The sequence below is a fragment of the Chrysemys picta genome, chromosome 1 (assembly GCF_011386835.1).
Source record: "Chrysemys picta bellii isolate R12L10 chromosome 1, ASM1138683v2, whole genome shotgun sequence".
Lineage (NCBI taxonomy): Eukaryota > Metazoa > Chordata > Testudines > Emydidae > Chrysemys > Chrysemys picta.
The window spans coordinates 327546959-327570265 of record NC_088791.1 but is presented as its reverse complement, the minus strand read 5'-3'; the positions used below and the strand labels follow the sequence as shown (position 1 = coordinate 327570265).

The 23307-nt window shown below is 38.2% G+C and overlaps 1 protein-coding gene across 39 annotated transcripts in view; it reads left to right on the top strand.

Moving 5' to 3' along the window:
* CEP295 (centrosomal protein 295) overlaps positions 1 to 23307 on the top strand; it is a 47096-nt gene that overhangs the window by 1705 nt on the left and 22084 nt on the right. For 36 of the 39 annotated variants that reach the window (XR_010597875.1, XR_010597885.1, XR_010597884.1 and 33 more), the window contains exons 2-14: positions 226 to 359; positions 1937 to 2137; positions 3958 to 4082; positions 4873 to 4966; positions 9098 to 9211; positions 10407 to 10547; positions 13786 to 13969; positions 14247 to 14420; positions 15032 to 15256; positions 16797 to 16903; positions 20344 to 20553; positions 21377 to 21474; positions 21603 to 22737. Coding sequence is in view for 23 of the 39 variants with exons in the window: in XM_065581592.1 (XP_065437664.1) it covers positions 240 to 359; positions 1937 to 2137; positions 3958 to 4082; positions 4873 to 4966; positions 9098 to 9211; positions 10407 to 10547; positions 13786 to 13969; positions 14247 to 14420; positions 15032 to 15256; positions 16797 to 16903; positions 20344 to 20553; positions 21377 to 21474; positions 21603 to 22737 (2928 nt within the window). In the remaining 16 variants the exon portion in view is untranslated. The remainder of the gene's footprint in view (positions 1 to 225; positions 360 to 1936; positions 2138 to 3957; positions 4083 to 4872; positions 4967 to 9097; positions 9212 to 10406; positions 10548 to 13785; positions 13970 to 14246; positions 14421 to 15031; positions 15257 to 16796; positions 16904 to 20343; positions 20554 to 21376; positions 21475 to 21602; positions 22738 to 23307) is intronic. The other 3 variants (XM_065581598.1, XM_065581597.1, XM_065581596.1) reach the window with 1 other exon arrangement.

Sequence of the window (23307 nt, the reverse complement as noted above, 5' to 3'; positions counted from 1 at the left end):
TTGTCCATGCAGAGCTCATTGCAGGTTTAGTGGCTAAGTGATAAATGCGTTTGATTGTAAGCTTGTAGCAAAGACTTATGCTTAATGCCATTGAGTTTTTTGGCAAAGTGTGCAATGAGCATGAATATCTTTATAGATTTTTAGGATTGTGCCGAGATTTTTGATTTCCTGTAAGTATTTTTAAATACAGTGTTTACTTTATTCTCTAATATTGTTTTGATACAGAAGTCAAATATTCAATGTATGCAAAGATGAAAAGAAAAGTGGCAAAAGGTGGGAGACTGAGGCTTAGTCCTAATGAAGAAGCTTTACTTTTGAAAGAAGAATATGAAAGACGACGAAGACTAAGGCTGCAGCAGGTATGTCTGCATTATCAACAGTAGTTTTCATTTAGATGGTTGAAGAAAAGAACATCTGCGGTTTAGGAATACACTTCTTTAAACAGCAACAAAGAGTCCTGTGGCACCTTGTAGACTAACAGAAGTATTGGAGCATAAGCTTATGCTCCAATACTACAGAAGTATTGGAGCATAAGCTTATGCTCCAATACTTCTGTTAGTCTACAAGGTGCCACGGGACTCTTTGTCGCTTTTTACAGATCCAGACTAACACGGCTACCCCTCTGATACTTTTTTAAACGATACTGTCACACAGCAAAACTTTCAGTTTGATAACATACTGTGTTGTGTTTTGCAGAGTAAGTTTGTGAACTCTTTCATTGTCAATTAATTGTACCTTTTGTGCTGGCTTCTCTCTTCAATGCTCTTTGCCCAGGCCCCATGAAGCTCTGTCCTTGCTCCTTTTCTTCCTCTACACCTTACTCCTGAACAATCACATCTGAATGTCTCTCTTCAACTACCATCAATCTATATTGACTTTGACCACTCGGATATATTTTTCTACTCTTGAGGTATCACTTCCATACAGATTCGCATTTCTTGATTGCCTTTTAGGCATTCCTTCTAGATTATGCATTGCCAAATCAAACTAAACATGATTAAAACTGAACTTATCCACTTTCCGCTTAAACTTCCTTTTTCTTCTTGGTCACCTTTGGGGAAATTCTGTGATTCTCCATGTACCACAGCTTGGTGCCTTAATATAAAATTGAACTCTTCTCCTGTCTCTTTGCATCCATGTGGCTGATAAGTCCTATAATTTTTTCCTAGGTAACATATTTAAAATCTTTCTCTTTCTCTCCGTATCTACTACGCTCTTACTCTTATTTCATCCCTCATCTACTGCAACCTTCCTCTTGTTGGTTTTCTGGATACTCATTTTGTTTTCCTTCAGTCTATCCAAAATGCTGCCATTAAATTGTCTACTTTAGCTACTGCTGTGTCTGGCCCATCTTTTAATGCCATTATTGGCTCCTCCTGGTACAGAGGAAATGTAAGCACCTTGCCTTTAAAGTTCTTCACAGCCTGGCTTCTAATTGCCTTTCCACCCTCGTAACTTTCTGGAAAAAAAAGCTGTGTTTCCTACTTCCTTGTACATTCTCTGTTTAGATTGTGTGGTCTTTTGGGCAGAGACTTTCTACGACTAGTAAATCTTTAATTCAGCAGTACTCACTGATTTGGCAGGAGTATGTTGTAACAATATGTGAGACTTGTTTGCTAGCCTCTTCTTAACTCTCTCTGTTGACAGGTGACTTTCTTCTTGTATGAAGAGAAGGATATTAAATGCATCATTGAATTATGGCTGTTAATGGTTGATGAGCTGTAGCTCATTATGAATAGTCTTACACATTTATTTAAGCTTTTTAGTTTGGAAAAGAGAGAAAATGGCAACGTAGGTATGCTCAGAACCCAATTAGGTTGATCTGAGTAGTCAGTAAGGTGGATGAGACTGAAAGAGTCACCAGTAAGTTGGTTAAGGGTCTGCTACAAAAATAAACTCTGGTAAGTCACTAATAAAATGTAATTTACTTGCTCAGGTTAGAGAGCAGGAGAGATACATTGCCGTGCAGATAAGACAAGAAGTGAAGCAGAGGAGAGATGAGCAGCTACATCAGTTGGCAGAGGAACTGAAAGCAGAGTGGTGGAAAGCACAAAATCAGAAGATTAAAGCCTTGGAAAAACTTTATCTATCAAGTTTAAGAGCTGTGGGAGATGGACACAGACAGGCAAAGGAAAATGTAAGTAAACAAGTCACTTGATATTGTCTCATAGTCGAGGGTAACAGAAAATATTTACTGAACTAAAATTATAAAGATTATGGCTTACAATTTTCTGTGACGCTTCTGACCTTGCACTTCTAATGCCTGAAGTGATATGTTTAAAAAAAAAAAGCCAATTTTGAAAACTTTGCAAAAATACTGACATACACCTTTATACACAAACATGTATCCATGAGATAAGGCATGGTGTGTGGTACTATAAAAGTTTTTTATTGGTGTTTATAAAGCAATGTAAATAAAGGATAAAAATCTTCAGGCCTCAGAGCGCAAAACAGCCTCTAATTGATACGTTTTAGGAAGAAACAGGATTTCTCGTGACTTCCTCTAAAGAATCTGGTACAGGTCACGGTCAGACAGGATGGACAACTGGTCTGATTCAGAAATGTAATCTTTTAGGCAAACTTGAGAAGAAACATGTTTAAAACTCAGCATAAACAAAATACATGATGGTGTATGAGAGTATAAAAGTTTTATTGGTATGTGTTTGGGATGACTTGTTTGCTTCTTGTGTAAATAGTTATCCCAGACACATACCAAAAAAAACTGTTATATAGTTATACACTATCACATCTTTTCTGAAACATACATGTGAATGTACGTGAACATCTTTACAAAAATCCTGTGCAGAGCCCATCACATGGCTCCTGTTATGGGCTGCAAAGGGCTTTATCTGGGCTTTCTGTGCTGTCACAGTCCCGTCAGTGATTGTAAACTGTTCGCACAAAAACTCGATTGTTTTTCCTCTGACTTACACTGGACCAGATTGAGAGCTCATTGAAATAAAGGAAAATCTCTCCAATGACTTCTGCGGACTTCGGGTCAGGTTTGTAGAGAGGAAGGATTGTCATGCCCCTAGCTCCATGCATTAATTGTATGTCTAAACAGCAACTAGACACCTGTGGCTAGCCTGTGCCAGCCAACTCAGGATTGCAGGGCTTGGGCTGTTCAATTGCTATGTAGACTTGTGTGCTCAAACAGCCCGAGCCCAGTGAGCACAGGCCAGCTGCAAATGTCTAGTTGCTGTGTAGACCTACCCTAGAAGTCAGGAGACCTAGCTCTGCTACAGATTTCCTGCATGACATTTGGTAAGTCACTTAACCCCTGCCTCAGTTTCTCCATCTATAAAAAAGGATTATGCTACTTCACCTAGTGTTGAGACTTAATTATTACTGAACAGCTTTAATATCCTAGGATGGAATGTGCTGTAGAATTTCATATAGTGCATAATAAGAGGAGGCAATTAATTACAAAGGATAGAGTTACTGTTGATGTATCCTAGGAATTGGCAACAGTGGAAAAGGAGGTACAAAAAGTATGTGGTGTTGTAAGGAGCTTTTGCTAAAATATTCCATTGTTGATAAATTGTGGTAATGGTTCTTTGAAATGCTAGTATCACTTTGATATGAAATTGGTATTTTGAAAATTTCTTCTTCCAATAGATGAAGTTAGTAGTCAGTGAGTAGATGCAGAGGGAAGCTAAACTTTTCAAACTGTTCTAATGAATGATGGGGAGGGGAAAGAGGGAGGGCACGGCAAATTTGTTACTATTGGTACAGTACTATACAAAGAGCGAATAAGGAAGGCAATAGAGTAAGGGAAAGTGATTATTCAGAATATTTAGATTCTTGTAGCATAGGATTAAACACAGTGATGCATTTCTATCATATGAGTTGATATTTGTTAGCAGTAATACTTGAACTGTCATGTTGATAGTATTATAAGTAATTAGAATCTGGGTGAAGTGTTTATTATAACATTAATTACATTTCATTGTAAAGGAACCTGATTTGGTGGCTCTGGCAAAGGAAGCAGAGGAAAGGAAACAAAGAGCAGAGAAGAGACATAAGGAAGCCCTGAAAGAACAGAAAAATCAAAAAGAAAAATTGTTGAAAGAGCAAACATGGTATATTTATTTATGTCTTTAAAATGCAGATTATAGTGTATAAAGAGTGAAATGCAGGAACCTTGAGACTTCTTGTTTGGTACATTTTTAGTTTAGGAATTCCATGTAGTGCTTGATGAAGTTATGGAGTTTGGTAAGAATTCTAGTTTGAGAAACAAGGGGATAAAATGGTCAAATGAACTAGATGGCTCAGGGAGCTCTCAGTGCGATGAAGGGCTTTTCACCCTCATCACTGGTTTCAGCCCACTTGGGTAGTTGACAGCTGTTCAATGACATATGAAATGAATTGATCTCGGTTCAGTTCCTGAGGGACAGATATCCACTTCATAAAATCCACCATCATATTTTTCACTGGCTGTCATGCTTCTTAGTGTTCTCAGCAGATGAGTTCAAATTTGAACAGGTGTGAAAAAAAATAAACGTGTTAGAAGATAGTATTACTAGAGAAGAGATGAGGCACTATAGGTAAGTTTGTGTACATTTGAAAAACTAAAGTGGGCTGACCAAAGTGACCCGTGCAGCTCAGTGATATTCAGGAAGCTTATTTGAAAAGAGGGGTTGATTTTGTTCAGAAGCATTACTTCAAGATATTGCTTCTTCAGTGTTGCCTTTCATTTTCAGTTGCCTGTTCACTGATCAAATTACTTCTGTTCACTCACCCCTTGAGCGTTATTATAAGGGTACATACAAAGATTAATTAAAATAAATTTTTAGGTTTATCTTTGATTTTTACAGTGCTAGTATTCCTGTTTGAACACTTTTCCCCAACCATTCTTTGTTCTTGCCTAAGGCGAACAAATGCACGTAAGCATGCAATGTATGTGGAAAAAGAGAGAGCTGCCAAAATTGCAAGCCTGCCACCACCTCCACCCCATCCTTTTGAGGTGAGTATCCAATATGTGGGGATGGTGATAATTTCAGGGTAAAATATAAGCATTACTGTGGCTTTATTCTGTCTTCTGGAAGCATAACATCTGAATTCACTATTTGCATGTTGTAAGTTGCAGTAGTTCACCAAAGACTATTCAAGGGCAAATTAAAGAATTAATTTTTATGCACAAACATATTCCTTGTCCATTAGGTTTTTTATATTTAATTTGGTTTGTGGTGGTGGGTTTTTTTGTTTTGTGAGACTAATATGATTTTTCTTGATTAATGAGCTCTTTCAGTCTTTAATTGCTTCAATGGTAATAAACGAACGTTTAAATGCTCTTCCCCCAAAATACATATACAGCCCCAATCCCCTGTTTTAATGATTTAATAATATACTTTGGTTTGCATGTGTAACTGAGAGCTTTAAGATTCTGTTAGCTTTTCTTCTTGAGCTGTTTTTGCATTTTCTTTGTTATGCTTGTGGAATATGGAGTACAGAATATATGCTAGAACAATTTTGTGACGGTTTGGGCCCTTTGGGGTGTCACCTGATGTGTTGAGACATCACTGAGCCTGTCTATTATGCCAGCCTGGGTTCCCTTTACCTGGCCTTGCTGGGTTATGCTCACAAGCCTCTTCCAGCCAAGCACACAGGCAGGGTTACACCCAGCTGCACAGAGAGAGAGAGATCCACTCTGGAAAGATTCAGCCTTAGGGGCTTGCTCCAGCCCTCTGATGCCCACTCCTTTTAAGAGGTACAAACCCAAAGGTTTTATGAAATTCGCCCCCTGCCTCAGTGTGGAGGGAGCTATGCACAACTTCTTGCCTCCTCTTCCCGCCCTCCCCCTGTTAGAAATTACATAAACTGGGTTATATTATAAACAAGCAATAAGTTTATTAACTACAAAAGGTGAATTTCAAGAGAATATATGGGATAACAGACAGAACAAAGCAGATTACTGAGCAAATAAACCAAAGTACGTAAGCTAAGCTCAATATACTTAAACAGGTTACACAATGTAATTTCTTACCCTGAATGTTGTTTTAGGCAGGTTGCAAAGTTTCTGTGGTTCAGAGTTCGTTATATTTCTTTTCAGACTGGACCCCTGTCTCAGTCTGAACTCCTCCCTTGCCTTCCCTTCAGGTGGCTTTTGCAGTCTTTCATCTTGAGCAGACAGGCCATGGAGAGGAGTCATCCCATTTGCCTTCCTTCCCACCCTTAAATAGGATTTACATAAGACAGGAATCCTTTGTTTCCCCAACTTGACCCTCTTCCTTTCCAATCATATCTCACATGAGCCATCCTGCATAAAGTACATCTCAGTTATGTCATATTCATATCATATGCATATTTTCATAAATAATAGGTAATGACACATCACAAATTCATTTTGTTAAAACCAGTGGTCTAGAAAAGTGAATGAAAACTAAGATCCTGATCCTGCAGTAATTTTGCATGCACAGACATGTACATCCACTTGGAGTTCCATTGTCTGCTTTTGTGGGGCTTTTGTGCACCACAATGGTCCATCTATTGTAGAATTGGAGCCTAAGGTTGAAAAATAACATGACATACTTTAATATTAGAGAAAGAAGTCTTTCAAAACTGTGCCTACTGTTAGCTCACTTAATATACCTGTTGACAGTATATCCACTTCTAATATTGAAGGATCACAGTATATTATCGTAAAGTGTATGAAAGCCTAAAAAATTACTCTCATGGCAGTGGCTTTTAGATGTGAATAATTTGGGCCTTGATCCAACAAAGCAGTTATGCACATGCTTGACTGTGAGCACACAGCCCAATTGACTTCAGTGGGAATACTCACATAATTTAAATTGAGCAAATGCTGTGCTGGATTGAAATCTTAGTAACTGAGGGGGGTGGGGGGGAACTGCTGGGACCCATAAAATGTTTCCTTTGAAAAATTGTTATGGTTCTTAAAGAAGCACAACAAATTGTTTTAAATTGGTAAACTCTTCTTGATTTCAGCACTCTTAAAAATAGCTTAAACTGTGTTTTGTTTTGTTAAAGTGCAGAAAAAATTGCTGCCTCTAAGATCAGTGTGCTGGAGTACAGTGAATTTTTTTCAGGCTGGATTGTAAACCCCTAATAGAAACTCTGACAGATTCTTAACTCCAGGAGCAGTAATAACCTTGATCACAAATGGAGAAATAGGCCACTAATTGTTTTTGCATCCTAAAGAGATTTTTTTGGTAGCATTAATTGGAAAATTACAGCCTTGTGACATAACTTTCTCATCTTTGCAACAAATATTATTTGCAACTCTTGCATAAAATACTGGAGATTTGATTAAAATGTAATCTGTTAATGTTAAATTTTCAAATATTTCAAAAGTACTATATCTCATATTCCTAAAGTTGTAGGGAATAGGGCTAGCAATAGGTAATCTATCTAATTAACTTTAGTTATGGGAAGTGTCTATTTTCAAAGCTATAATTGGTATCTATAAATATTTTAGTTTATGTGGGTCTGTTATAATTACTTCCATTTATTGTCCCAGATAATTCTGATAGCTCTTATTTTTATATTGTTTGACATTTAAAATAGTTAAATTGTCAGTGGGGCTATCTTGATGCAACACCAATATTTCTAGACTAGAAAGCATGTGTTTTCAATACTTATAGAGTAGTGGTAGTCTCATTCTATTGGGAAGGTTGAAACTGGCTCCCCATTATAGCCAATCTTCTCCCCACGCCTTAATACAAAAACAAAAAAACCTTGACATTCTGCATGCTACATCTTACCCTGGGGTAGAAGTTTTTCTGGGAAACCTAGTAAAAAGCAGACAGCTTTGAAGTTATTGGTATTTTGAAAACTTAGCTCTATTTTCTGATTTGTTTTAACCCTCTATTATTCATGATCTATCAGAAGTGGTTTGGCCTTGAAATTCCACATTTATTTTGTTGGCCTTTGTGAGAAGTCTTTTTTGGCGGGGGGGGGGGGCATCTTGGAGGGTGGGAGAGCTGAAGGGAAACCAATAGAAGGGAGATGGGGGTTTAAAAAGATAGGGTTTAAAGGGCCAACACTTATAGTGGAATATATATTGGCCACCTTGATGTTCAAAGTGCTGGGCTGTGCCAGAGGCATTGGAAAATATAAAAAGGTGTAGAGATGGGAGTAGAGGACTGGGGAAGGCATATGAAGGGGTGGCATGGAGTCTTGGAATGGGGGCCTCTGAAGGAGACATGAGGTAGATGCACATGAAGGAGATAGAACACTGGTGGGGCATGAGTGTGGATGGGGAGTACAGAGGACCGCAGGAGTAGAGGTACAGGGTATATATGCATGAGACATGGGGAGAATATGTTGAAGTTTTTAATGGCGATAAAGGCCAACCATCGCCTCTGCTGCATTTGTTTGCATCATACCCTACTCGGGTATAACTCCCATCCTCTCACACACCATCTGTGGGCCCCTAACATCTGCAGGAGAGAAACCTTGCTTTGGTGGGCTGAGACCCCCTCCTGCAGATGTTATACACCAACCCAATTTAAACCTTTTGGCACTCATTTTAAAAAGCCCAGGGAAATTCAGAAACGAAGTTTGAAGATTTGTTTCAATTAAGTATTGCTGACTCATCTGTTTCCCTTCCCTCCTCCCAATTGCACACATTTTGTAGGAACAGCATAGATATTTGCTAATATAAGGAATGTCTTTTCTTGAACAGAACTTCTAGTAATTCTGACACTATCATAAGACATTTAGGCATTTGTAAACGTAGTCTGCAGTTGAGTGTATTTGAGAGATTTTATTTTTGCTTTATTTGAAAGTATATTGTGTAATTATGGTTGTCCTACATTGTGACAGCTGCTATAATTGGGATCTGTATTAGTACGTTAAAAACAAAGCACTTTTAAATTAAGGTAATACTGCTGAAAATTGGAACCATATCCTTAAGATTAATGACAGTTGGCAGGGAGGAGTTTGCCTTGGGCTGTTAGACCCTGTCAGTCATTAAACCCTCTTGATATGCCTCATATTGAATGTGGTTTGTTAGTTAATATATATGTAAAGTTTGAAAATCCGTGCAAATCATTTATTTATGTTCCATTTAGCTCATAATGGAAAACAGTGCCGCTGGTAAAGTAACAGATTATTTGTACTTTCTGCTTTTTAGAACTTTGAAGTGAAAAGACTGCCTACGGTGAAGGTCTATAATGCTGACAATTTTTCTGTTACTCATCACCATCTTTCTGAACCTTATGTGGATAGAGAAATGGACACACAGCAGGTGACTGATATCAAATATGCCTATGGCATATGCTCCCTTATTTCAGTACTATTGTACTGTATCTATGGATTTTAAATCTGCTGCAACAAATATTCATTTCACAGTACTTGTTTAAAATCTAGGAGTTGGTATCACATAATTAAAATGAAAACATGTCAGCTAATTTGGATTTCAAATGGTGAAGACTTGTAACAGTGTAAATTGTGCGTATGTATTCGGGCCCCAGTCCTGCAAATACTTACTTGAGTAGTCCCATTATGTTCATGTTTGCCTGAAATTACCTAGGATTCTTAAATGTTTGAAGGATCGTGGCCTAAAGACTGAGGATATGTCTACACTACCTGCCGGATCGGTGGGCAGCCATCGATCCAGCATGGCTCGATTTAGTCTAGATGCGATAAATCAACCCCCGAGCGCTCTCCCATCAACTCCTGTACTCCCCTGCCACAAGAGGCTCGGGCAGAGTTGACGGGGGAGCAGCAGCAGTCGACTCACTGCGGTGAAGACTCCACAGTAAGTCGTTCTAAGTACGTCGACTTCAGCTACATTATTCATGTATCTGAAGTTGCGTAACTTAGATCGATTTCTTTCCCCCCCCCCCCCCTTCCCCAGTGTAGACTAGGGCTAAGAGCAGATGCATCAGAGTGTTTCATACGTGAAACTTGGAAAATGTTTTCTCCTTGTTTACAGGCCATGAGTTTTCACATTAACTTTTTTCAACTCTCAGTGGCCAGATTTCAAAAGGCTCTTACTTTGCAAAACTCTCAGAATGTGTTTATTTTCCATATGAATCTGGGAAGACTTCTGTTTTTTCTGTTGTTTTAAAAAATCTGCAGCCTGGTATGAAATCAAATGTATAGCACTGTCTGTATTCAGCATTATACCTTGTATTGAATGAAAAATCCTGGGTGTTTTTTGGTGTAGCCAAGCTATTATAAACGTATAAGGGATCTTCCACAGTAGCACTTGAAACTAGAACAATTTGACATCTCAAAATGAGAGGATTATAGATGTCACTATGTACATGTTCAGTTGAGAGCTGTATTCATTACAAGTTGTGTATAGCCACTCATAACTACTTTTTAAAGTAGTTTGGCTGAATAATTGAATACAGAATTACTCATTTATTGTCAACTGTATTTTGAGTCTGCACAAATTCTTTGTGATATTTGAACTGTTACTAATTAACTACCAGCCAGATGCTCGGTTAGTAGCTGAAGAGGAAGCAAAGCGGTTGGACGAACTACAAAAAGAGGGAGAGAGAGATAGGAGAGAACAGCTTGAAAAAGCACATCTGAGAGGAAGTCATGCCTTGAAGATGGTCCATTTGGCACAAGTAAGCAAAGTAGAAAATGTTTTCACCCCTCAGCTCACACTGTAATTCTTCATAAATGTCAAAATGACCAGCAATTTAAAAAACAATAGTAAATTGGATTCTAAATTAATTGGTTTGAATTAGAACATGCTGACTTCAGGAAAGACCTTGGAATAATGGATGTTTTCAAAATGCATATCCTTAAAAGAAAACTGTTCTCATTTTGCTCAGCCCTGCAATCAGAAAGTTCAGAAGGTAAGAAGCAATTCTCTGTCATTAAAATGAAAGGGATTTGAAAATTAAAGGAATGCTGCAGATAGTTCAGGTTTTGTGGCTAATGCCCAAATTTTACAAAACATGATATAGCAAATTTTCAAAATACTTGAAAACAATAAATAAAAAGGTTTTTGGTTAGGTATGGGTTCTGAATTGCAAACACTGGAAAAGGAATGTTGAAATAAGTGCATTAGAAGTGGGAATGTACATTTTGGTTTTTAAATTGACTTATTTTTTTACCAAAATTGCGCACATACAAACATATACATAGTAAATAATGCCTGAGACTGATTTAAAAAAAAAAGTGGTGTGAATTTGAGCTATTAATTTTGCAAAGCTTGCGAGCTCTGCTGGTATGCTTCTAAGTTCTTTGCTTCTGAACTATTTGGCTTGATCTTGAACACTGCTGCCCCTTTAATGTAAGGGTTTTTAACTGAAGTCCTGCAGTGTGAATAAACTACTTAAAGTGGTCTAAATCAATAAAGTGGTAAAACAGCAGGTACAATTTAGGCAGATTCAAAGCTTAAGCATTTCAGAACCCCCATCTCTCGCAGTGTTCTAAGAACTGTAGTGGTTCCTTTAGTGACCTTCAAAAATGTTCATAAAACTATTATACTGATTTTCTTCAACTCCGAATTAAGTTTTAATGAAGGGTAAAGTTTTCAAAAGTGCCTGAGTGAAAATCAATGGGACATAGGGTTTATAATTACTTAGGCATGTTTCACATTTTTACTTGACATCTACAAAAGCCTTATTTAATACACTATAATCATACTTTCTTCCTACTTTAATTCTTGCTTCAATGCTAAATGAACATTAAAAACTGAATATTGAAACATTTAATTTTAGGCAAAATACAGTTCTTTTAAACATTTAAAAATGAACTATGCTTTATATTAAGTAATAGTGAAATTCCTGACTTTGGAAGTTGAACTCTAATTCTGATAGTCCCTCTCATCCCCATTTAGATATTTAACTGTTATTCCATAATGATGACACAGCACTCAGCAATACCCAGAAGTGAGTGTGAATAACTAGGCTGTTCTAAAGTTAAAACATATTCTGAATTCAGCTACTCTGCGCCCTTCCTTTCCTAATTTTATAAGAGATGGCAGAGTGATTTTTAATTCTGCATAGTAAAGGTGATTGCAAACTATGTACATTTTAACCCAGCGTTCTTTAGAGGCAGCAAGACTGATCAGACTTAATCCACAAAATTTTAGTTGGGAGGAAGGTAATTATCCTCACTTCACAGGTGGGGCAATCTGAAGCAGCAGCTACCTTTTAGTAGGAATGCACAAACTTTACCTCCAAAAGCTTAGGTTTAAATTAACTTTAGTGACAAATTAAATGAGTTTGTTCTCAGTCTAGCCCATGTCTCATACTGCTATAGTTCAGCCCCAAGCATCTCTGCTTGTCTTGAGTCGGTTGATACAAATGAAAAAGCGCTGTTGGCTGGGTGTTTCCAGTGATCGTCCTACCACTTTGGAATTCACATCTCCCTTGATACAAAATACCCTCATCTTTTGAGTACATTGTGGAGCTCATCTCCCCCCCCACCCCCCCAAGTTGTTTGAATATGGGGGGAACTTTAAAGATGACAAACTATTGTATGGGGAGAAGGATTTAATTTCTGAAATTAACTTACTTACTAGTGGTGGGTTATGTTTGTGATACAATTAAGTTATACCTAGGATGCCTAGATCACATACTACTTTTTTTTCCACAGAACCCCTGCGCCTTGTTAAGTATAGGGATGACGCAGAAGTTTGATATTTTATTATCATCTTTCAGTAAATGGACTCAGGCCTTATTTATTGTATACCATCTACACCTTGTAGTGAATACAGAATTGTTAATTGCCTTATGGCTGTACTTTGGTGAAAAGCACCACAGAATCTGAGTACTTCAGAAAGATTAAAGAAGTTATTTTTGTAACAACCCCTTAAGGGAAGAGAGATTATCTTCATTTTACAAATGACAAGTGAAGGCACAGAGACAGATTCAGCCCAACAATCGCAGAAGTGTCCTCTAATTTTTGGAGCCATGGTGATTGGCTACCCAACTTGAGTCATATAAGGTGTGATATTTTTTTTCCTTAGGTTCTATGTAACTGCATCTCTTATTGACTTCTGTTGGAGATGAGAAAAATGGGACTTCTGCCTCTTTTGTTTCTTTATAATTTAAGAAGGCTGAAATGTTTTTTTAAAACCTTTTTCTTCCTTTTTTATTTTAAGTAAGCAATTCTGCTTCTGTTTAGCACAAAGGTCTTGATGGCAACTAGAGAATTAGAAAAATTATATCACAAGAGATGAGTGAAAGTTGAGCTTTTAAGAAAAGAATGGATTTTAGTCATTGTTGTAACTCCCTGGTGTTTGTTTTAACACTTGTTTAACTTGACTAACATTTTGGAGAAAAGAAGTCTTCCTTAAATATTCAGATCCCCAATCTGTCAGGTACAGTTTACGAGCTAATGATGTGTATATAATCTCCAACCAGTCATCCAGCAAAACAAGGGAAGACCAAAATTGACTGCTGATATTTCTAAGGTATAAAATAGAAGGAAAAATATTTAAAACAGACTTTCAGAGCTTTTATACATCATGACAATGCAAGGAGAATACTAGCCCAATCTTTAAAAAAAAATCCTTTGCAGGTCAGCAATTTAACAAGGACCGAATGTTTTGTTCTATAAAATAGAAAACTTGGAGTTCTCCTATATTTAGGAAAGTTGGCCTACGGGTATATTTTCTGATCTTTAACATTGTAGCAGATCCTTCAGTGCTATTATGATTCTTCATCCCAATAAATGAGTGTAGGATATTCTAGATTGATATATTTTAAGAGGGGTGTGTGTGTGTATTTAAGCTCAGGAATTTTGTATTCCAGTATGAAGCAAGCATTAAACAAATTTTGTGGTAGCTAGTATCAGACTGTCGGATGTGACTGCTAAACTGTTAATTGATTACTTTGCTACTTGAAGGACCGGGAAAGGTTAATGAAAGAACTTGAACAGATGCAGAATATGGACCTGGCGCGCAGAAGACAGATTGTGGCACAGATGCCGCCACAGCTGTTCGAACCTGCATACAGACGCATGGAAATTAAAGAAGACTGGCAGAGGGAACTGGAGTTTGCCTTTGAAGATATGTACAGTGGAGATAGGAGTAAGCTATTTTGAAAGATTCAGTGAGCCACTGTCACATACAGTATTAAAAAAAAAAAAATCTTGGTAGTAGATGATGTAAATTAGATGTGTTGAAAGACTCAAACAACTTTCTTAGTTTCTTTGAAACAAAGTTTTGGAGTAAGATTGACTTCTGAATTTTGGAACTCTTGAGGAGCTTCTTGTGTGGTGGTCTTAATCCTGCAATTTAAAGTGGTTTTATTCAGATTACAGATAGACTATATATGACTTTCACATGGTTTCATTTCTTTATTTAGAAATGAAAGGAGACATGATTTTGCACCTAGAGCCACAGCCTTTGCCAATTCCCTCTGATCGGTCTCAAGATGAAGACTTGGATATCTCCCTGGAGCCAGATCTTGCATGTGAGACTCAACCAAAAATGGAGGAGGTGACAGAAAAGGAAGCCCAGCACCCTAGTGAACCAGAGAGTAAGAAACTTTCAAGTTTAACTCTTGTATTGGATATACTTCGTTATTTAAGCTATTTGGATGTACCAGAGTGAAAAGAGATTTTTTTTTTTTTGTACAAGAATTTTGGAAAATGTAGTAGTGAGTTAAAAAAAAAAAAAAAAATAGGAAGTACATTAAATACCAGAGATCATGGTATCTTCATCTTTTTAATTAATTTTAACATCTAGAAACAATGTATTGGAGTGTAATAAATACAAACTTCAAATGAAAAAAGTGAACTCTCGTTTTTTTTTGTCTCAGTCCTATGAATTGTGTTGAGTAGTACTGAGGACTATCCTAAGCAGTTGTAGGATTTGTAAATGTAACTAGTGAAATCGCATGTCGACTAATACATGCATATTATAAATATTTTGAAAAGGTACTTTAAGATATCTGTGAGAACCTGTCTCTATTCCATGTCAGAAAGTTGTATCTCCTTAATCCATTTGTATAAGCAGCTAATGAAAACAAATTTTGCCAAGGTAAATATCTTAGGATGATTTTGTTTACAATCAGTGACGTACATAATGTGTACCTTGTTTTGTCTTGTTCTTATACCTTTAAGAGTTTGAGGTCTGTGTTCCTCCTAGATCATGAAATGAGAGTGGCTCCCCAACCACAATCAAAACTGGTCTTAAAAAAATTGCTAAATAAGATCCGGAGCCAAAAAGACCAGTGGACTTCAAAATGTGAAGCAGAGATTCAAAGTGAAATTGAGACAATTGAGTCAGGAACACTTGCTAGTGAAGAGAGACGATTATGTGATTCAGATCCTGGTCATGAACAACATACTGATTCAGTCTCTGAGGCCATAGGTAAGTATTGTGTAGCTCCCCAACTAAAATTAAATGTGCTTTGAGAGTAAAGAGGGCCTGGCTGGGCAGAGCTGTGAACACTACTTTACCCATAAGAACTCATTAGTGAACAGCCTAAAGTTGGTGCTTTGTTCTGGTCATTTTGTAGACCTGGGGTAAAAAGTGGCTATGTGACTTGGCTTAAGTCCTTTTGACTTTCAATGAGGCTTACATTTTTGAAAATTTTACCATTGGTCCATTTCTGATTTTTTTTTTTAAAGGAATTTAAAGAGAGGCTGAAATCACTTTCTCCCATATTTCTTGACATACTGGATATCAAGTACCAATAAATTGGAAGGACATCTGTTCCTGGATTCAGTAGCTCTTTTGAATTATCTTTAACATGAAATAGATCGTGTTTACTGATTGATTTATTACTTTGCAGCCATTTGTTTGCTTCTGGGATGTCATTGGATTAGTGCATGTGATTGGTTTTTAGAGTCTAACTATTAGGCAGTTCAGTACTGTAATTATTTAATAAGTAAATGATCAAGTAACTTTAACATATTAGAATTTTACTTATACTTGTGAATGCATTTGCTGTAATGTCATTGTTAAATTGAACAGGCATTCCCTGAAATTTTGGGGATGGCTTTGCCTTTAAGGCGTGTGTGTGTGTGTGTGTGTGTGTGTGTGTGTGTGTGGTGATTTAGTTCCTCAATAAGGTGTGAGAAATACACTTGCTAGAGGGAAGCAGGAAACCTTTTCTCATGAATATTGAGAGCTAGTGGTAACGGTGACCATTCTCAATTTAAATGCTCCTTTGAAGCTGACTGGTGTTGATGGGGATGCTGAGAAGGCAGAAGGAGAGGCTCAAAACTCTTCTGCTTGAGGGTGCCGGAGGAGAGTCTGTCTTTATCTAGCAGTGCTGCCTCTACACTTTATCCTTCTGGCAGCAGAGATATGAGTCCCTGCTGCTGCTGTTGCTTTTTCAGTAGCTCATTGAAGACTTAGAGAATTTTGACAGAAGCTGTGAAAACAAATCATGATCTGATTTCATTGGTCTGTTCCAGAAAGCTATGAATGAATTTGGGGGAGGGAAAAAAAAGAAAGAAGCTTGCTGCTCTTTTTTAGCAGCTAGGAAGATGGTGGATTGGAAAGTGTAAATACTGCTTCAGGAGGGTGTATGTATAAAGAGAAGCCCCCTCCCCATCTCCCTGCATCTGGGAGAATAGTGAAAAGGAGAAAGATGAAGCTATCCATCTTAGAAGTTGCCACTAAACCACAACCAGTATAAAAGATGGAGCCCCTGCGCTTGATCCAGGGACAGAACTCTAGGTGGTGGGAAGTGCTAATTCTCAGGAGCCAGTGGGGATGTTGGAAGAGGAACTTCTCATTAGGGTGTTTTCCTTAGACTCAATTAGGGAAACCTGCCCCCAGATGAAACATTGGGTTGACCTGTAATAGGTAAGTTTTTAATGTTCTGGCTAGTAGTTCCCAAGCCCTGACATAAGTAATATTCCTGATTGTGCTATCTGTTAAATATATACATATGTTTCAGAATCTCCAGAAACGTTGGAGCATACTGTTATAGCTGGAAATTCAGTCCTAATCCACCCTCAAGAACAAGCAGCCAAAATCAGAATGGAAGTAGAGAGACAAAAACAGGTATGTGGGTTTTTTAAAACTTCTCAGGATCCTTTAAAATGTGCTTTACATTATAGTTGGTGTATTTCAAATCTAAGAAAGGCCATATTGGGTTAGATCAATGGTCCATCTAGCCCAGTATCTTGTCTTCTAAGGGTGGCCAGTGCCAGGTGCTTCAGAGGGAATGAACTGAACAGGGTAATTTATCGAGTGATCAATCCCGGTGTCATCCAGTCCCAGCTTCTTGCAGTCAGAGGTTTAGGAACACCCAAGGCATAGGGTTGTCCTTGACCATCTTGGCTAACAACCATTGATTGACCTATCCTCCGTGAATTTACCTACTTCTTTTTAACCCAGTTACACTTTCGGATTTCACAATATCCCCTAGCAACAAATTCTATAGGTTGACTGTGCATTATGTGAAGTACTTCCTTATCTTTGTTTTTAAACCTGCTGCCTATTTCATTGGATGACTCCTGCTTCTTGTGTTATGTGAAGGGGTAAATAACACTTATTCCCATTCTCCACACCATTCATGATTTTACAGACCTCTATCATATCCTCCGTCCCTCTTACTTCTCTCTTTTCTAAGCTGAACAGTCCCAGTCTTACTTCTCATGTGGAAGCTGTTCATACTCATAATCATTTTCGCTACCCCTTTTTTGTACCTTTGCGATTTCTAATATATCTTTTGTGAGATGGGACAACCAGAACTGCATGCAGTATTCAAGATATGGATGTACCATGGATTTATATAGTGGGATTATGATATTTTCTGTCATTTTATCTATCCCTTTCCTAATGATTCCTAACATTGTCAGCTTTTTTGACTGCTGCTGCGGATTGAGCTGATGTTTTCAGACAACTTTCTTGAGTGGTAATAGCTAATTTAAATCCTATCATTTTATATATATACTTGGGATTATGTTTTCCAGTGTACATTACTTTGCCTTTACCAGCATTGACTATAATTTGCCATTTTGTTGCCCAATCACCCAGTTTTGTGAGATCGCATTGTAACTCTTTGCAGTCGTCTTTGGACTTAACTATCCTGAGAAATTTTATATCATCGGCCAACTTTGCCACCTCACTGTTTACCACTTTTCCAGATCATTTATGAAGATGTTGAACAGCACGGTCCTGGTACAGCTCCCTGGGGGACACCAATATTTATCTCTCTCCATTCTAGGAAACTGGCCATTTATTCCTACCCTTTGTTTCTTGTCTTTTAATCAATTACTGATCCATGAGAAGACCTTCCCTCATATTTCATGGCTGCTTACTTTGCTTAAGAGCCTTCAGTAAGGGATCTTGTCAAAGGCTTTTGAAAATCTAAGTGCAATATATCTACTGGATCATCCTTGTCCACATGTTTATTGACCCCCTCAAAGAATTCTGAGAGATTTGTGAGGTGTGATTTCCCTTTACAAAAACTGACTCTTCCCCCAACAAATTGCGTTCATCTGTGTGTCTGATTATTTTATTCTTTACTATAGTTTAAACCAGTTTGCCTGTAATTGCCAGGATTGCCTTTGGAGCCTTTTTAAAAAATTGGTGTCACATTGCTATCTTCCAGTCATCTGGTACAGAAGCTGATAAGTGATAAGTTACATACACTTAGTTCTGCAAAGTGCCATTGTGTTCACACTGTTTACATATAAGTAGTAAACAGGGTCCATGAGATAGCAGGAGGAGGTAAACTGGTTTCTCAAAGACAAAGGAAAAACTGACTCCTCTAGCTAGGAGTCATCGTCAAGTGGCCATTCTTTGGCAAGGAAGGGGAGCAGGAACATATTAATCTGCATTTTAGCAAGCAACAACATGGAACCTCTTTCACCATGAGACTCCACAACTGGAAGGAACTTTATTTAGGGGTACCCTCAGGAAAATGCATTTCAAAGGGTGACTGGACTATAAAAGTGGTGAGAGGCAAAAACACCCCAGGTTATTTTTCTTTCTTTCCCTATCTCTCTCTAACCTAAGATGACAAAGGAACCAGCCCTTGGGGAGGGGGGCAGTCCTGATCTGAGAACATGTGGGATTTTACCTTGAACCAAGTCTTATTTAAGGTTTAGCTGCTATAAAGAGTTTTATCTTTAGTTCTCTTGTAACAATTGCTGACTTTAATACCCTATACTTGTACTCATTTAAAATCTCTTTGTAGTTAAATAAACTTTTTATTTTTTAATCAAAATTAATCCAGTGTTTGTGTTTAAATTGAACTGTTAGGGTAACTCGAGTTAAGGTGGCATATTGACCCCTGACAGAGAAAACAGACCTTTAATATCTGAATTGCCCAGGAGAGGGCTGGACAGTGCAGAACACACGTTTTGGGGAAAATTTAGAACTGGAACTTGTTGGGGCCACCCTGCAAGTAATACTCAAAGTTGCTGGAAGCCAGAGCATGGCAGATGTTTTGCTGACAGGCTGCTGGGGTCAGAGTTGCTGTACTGGGGTTGTAGCTATACACAGATATTCAGGGTGTGATTTGCATGCTGTTTGTGAGCTACAACAGCAAAGCATTGTGCGATGACCAAGGTTGCAGTGCACGTGGTGACACACCCCATCACTGGTCTAGAGCAGTGGTCTCCAAAGTGGGGTGCACAAGAGGCTCCTTGGGGGTGTGCAGCAGGAGGAGCGTGTTTTGTTTTTGTTTTTTTGCTCCGGCGCAGCCAGGGGTGCGTGCTCGAAAAATTTTTACTGATGGGGTGTGCGATCCAAAAAGTTTGGAGACCACTGGTCTAGAGTGTACCCCGGAATGTGACAGTGACCATTAAAGATCTTGTGGAATGTTGTATAAGAGTATGTGTTAACCTCTGTGTCCTGGCAACAATTTCGAATAGATTCTATATTCTTCACTACCTATCCCAAGGGGTTTTGAGCTGCTATTGTGCCCAAGTACTTCAGCGACTGGTGCATAACACATCTCTAGACAAAAAAATAAGCCACTTCAGAGGTTTGTAAAGTGCAATTTATGCTGTGTACCTTTTAGCTACTTCAGAGGTATTGTGAGACTTACATCAATGTTAGCAAAATGTGTTGAGAATCTTTGAAAAGCACTATAGAATTGCAAAGTACACTTATTCTGAGTTCAGTTGCAAGATAGGGACTTTGTGTCCCCCCCCAATCCCACCCCTGAAAATTGTCAATAGAACTGAAATGAATAGACGACTTTTATTTTATCAGTTTAATAGCAACTATTGTAAGCAATATGTAATATAGCTTTATACAGTGAAATTTTACTTAAAGCAATACCACACGGACAGTAAGAATCTGTTCTCTAGTCAAAATCAAGTAAAATTATACTGTAAACTTTAGGACTACTTTTAGAGGCCTCTTGCAATAGGGATTGCCTATTGTAGTGTAGGTTTCGCTGCAAGTGATTTGGGACATAAGAATTAACTGTTTTATGTTTCTGTCATTTAATTCTGGAGAATCACTGTAGTATTTCTCTGTGATAGCTAGAGCGAATAGAACAACAAAAACAGCAGCAGCTAATTTTGCTTAAGCAAATTGAAGAAAAGCGAATATGCTTAGAGGCAGAGTTCCTAAAGGTCCAAATGCAGGCTCAGCTGGAGGAAATAAAGAAAAAAGAGCAAGAGGAGAAAGCTGCGAGTGTTGAGCTGAGTCCTGATCCACTTATGAACCAACAGAGGGAAGTGGAACACGAGGTAAAGTAAGAACACTTTGTATCACAATTTAAAGAGCTGATTCCATTACTAAATTGGAGTAACTGTTTAAACTTTATTTTTAACTTGTGTGCCATGAGGCAGGATTTCCTGGCTCCAAAATGTATTTGTGCTAATGTGTAAGTACTGATTCACTTGACATTCCCAGACTTTGGGTATTGATTTATTTCTGCAGGATTTTAGGACATTTATCATAGAGGCTAGAAAATTTTTATGCACAAAAACCAAGGTCATGTGGCTGACTTGTGCAGTGAGTTGTATCATTATCTTCTGTGCAGAAATGCATGGGAAAAGAGAAACTTTTTTTTTTTAATCTGCCTTTTTGACTACATAAAAACCCCAAACATTATCACCTCAGGGGGAGGGGGAGATGAGTGAGGCTATGGAAAGAGTATGGTCTAATGGTTGCTCTTAAGTGAACTTGAGGCAACTTCTTTCTAGACCCCATTCCCTCCCTTAATGCAGCCATCTTGGATCATTGGTCCCCTAGTCTGTGGCTGGATCCTTGTACCTCTCTGAAATAAGCTGCAGATCAACTGTGAGCATCATTAACTTCCACAGTATGTGCTAGTGTATAATACCAATCTGGCAGGAGAGAATGTAGCCTTCGACCAGCTGCTCTAGGAACTGCACCCAGTTCCACTGCCTCAGGCTGAAATTTCATGGACTCCAAACAAGCACTAACTAGTGCAGAGTGGCTTCTGCTGGCTTGAGAGTAAGAGTGAACATGCTGCCTAGCATTAATCTTATTTAATGTTTTATACTTATTTGAATTTTCCCACCTAAACAATTCGTTTCCTGTTAGACTGAAACTGCTGCAGTGCCGGGAACGAGCAGTTCTAATGAAGAAAATCATATACAGATGATTCGTAACTATCAACAATGTCTTCTACTGCAAAACAGGTATTTTCCCCATGTAAAATTAATATCTTGGGTGGAGTGTTTGAGAATTATTTTGTAATTGAAATCTGTTCCAATAATGAAAACTGTCTTCATGCTACACAGAAAAGAAATGTTTTTGTTCTGTTTAGATTGCACAAACAGTCAGTTGAAGAAGCCAGAAAACAGTTGCAGGAATATCAGAATAAGTTGAAGCAAAGATATCCATCTATTTCTATGCCATTAGGCTCTGCAGTTACATTGCAGTCCAGATTTATTAACTTAAAACCTACTCCCTGTGAATCAGTTTTACAAATGCGTGGACCCACAGTGATTCATAGAGATTATCCATCAGCTAGCCAGTCATCTGTACATGTTCATGTACAAGAATATGCTCCGCCATTAACCACACATTCAAGAACACGTTTTGTGTTGGAAAAGCCATTTGAACAGAGAGATGACGAGCAAAGGCATAACATGGGCTCTAGTAGACAGATACAATCTATAGAGGCCTCACAGTTGGAGCAAAAGCAGTTTCATTTGCCACAACAGAATTACCCTTCACAAGAACAGATGGAAATATTGGGTCCTTCTGATAATCAGGTGAGAGACTTGTCAGAATCCCAGAAGCTGCCTGGGTCAGTCATGATGACTTCACAAGATGCTTCAGTTATGATGCAAACAGAGGCTCATATACAACAGGACAGTTCAGCTTTGCCCACAGAAGAGTCATCTGAGTCTTCAAGAACCCTGGATCTTGATAAAACGTCAGTAATGTCTCAGAAGATGCCAAACCTACTAATAGAGACAGAAGCACAAAAACAGCCTCGGCTTATAGTTCTTGGTACGCCAGCAGCAGAGGGGTCTCTCATAGCTCAGGCTGCATCATTTGATTCTTCAGAATACCAGCAGGTACCTACAGAGAGCAGCATAAAAACCACCTTTGAACAAACTATCCCCCAGCCTTTTCAACATCTTACTTCATTATCTCCTGATGAATCTGAGACTGGGGCAAGCCAGGAGTCCTTGGCATCCAAAAATGGAGGTGCATCTTTGTTAAATTATTCCAGTATACTAAAGTTAAGAGAGAGAGTGCTAGCTTCTTCAGAGAGCATCCAAGCTCAGCAAGACCATTTGAAAGAACTGCAAGAGCAACTGGATGTACAAAGAGAAGCTCTTCTTTCTAGGCAGAGAATGCAGGAAGAACTGCTTTTACGTAAGCAGGCTAAATTGAAGGAACAGATGCAGAGACAACAAGAGGCTTTGAAGGATTTTCTTAATAAGCAGGTATGTTTTTTGTAAATTTAGTATAATGAGCTGTCTGCTAGTAGGTGTCCAGGCTACAGAGTGGACTTTGCCAATTAGCAGAGTTCCCCATGTAGTGTACAGACTTTGAGTATGTGCATTTGTCCTTTACTGAAACCAAGACTCAAACTAGTGATCTGTGACCTTTGTGATCTGTAAGCAGTGGTTCTGTTACACGAGCCACGAGAGTCTCTGTCCAACCTTACAGGAACTGTGCTAAGCTTGTCTTAAATTGAACTCTGAACGTAGTGCTCATTGAAGTAGTTACAGTTTTTGAAATATTTGCAGGCATCATTATTCAGCTTTACAACCTTTGAATGATAGCTCTAACATTAAGGGTATAATGAACGCTTCTGTCAGGTAAACTGTTTTAAAAAACTGAGCTGTGCTTTTTATACCTGCAAACAGGAAAATTGGTTTTAAAATTGCTTATATTGGCTGCCTTCTGATTTGTTAAATTGTTTCTGAATAGCAGTAACACTCTCAGACTTTGAATTGTTTTTTAATCACTTAGCTATATAAAATAACCCCTGTTCATTTTACAAAGGAATT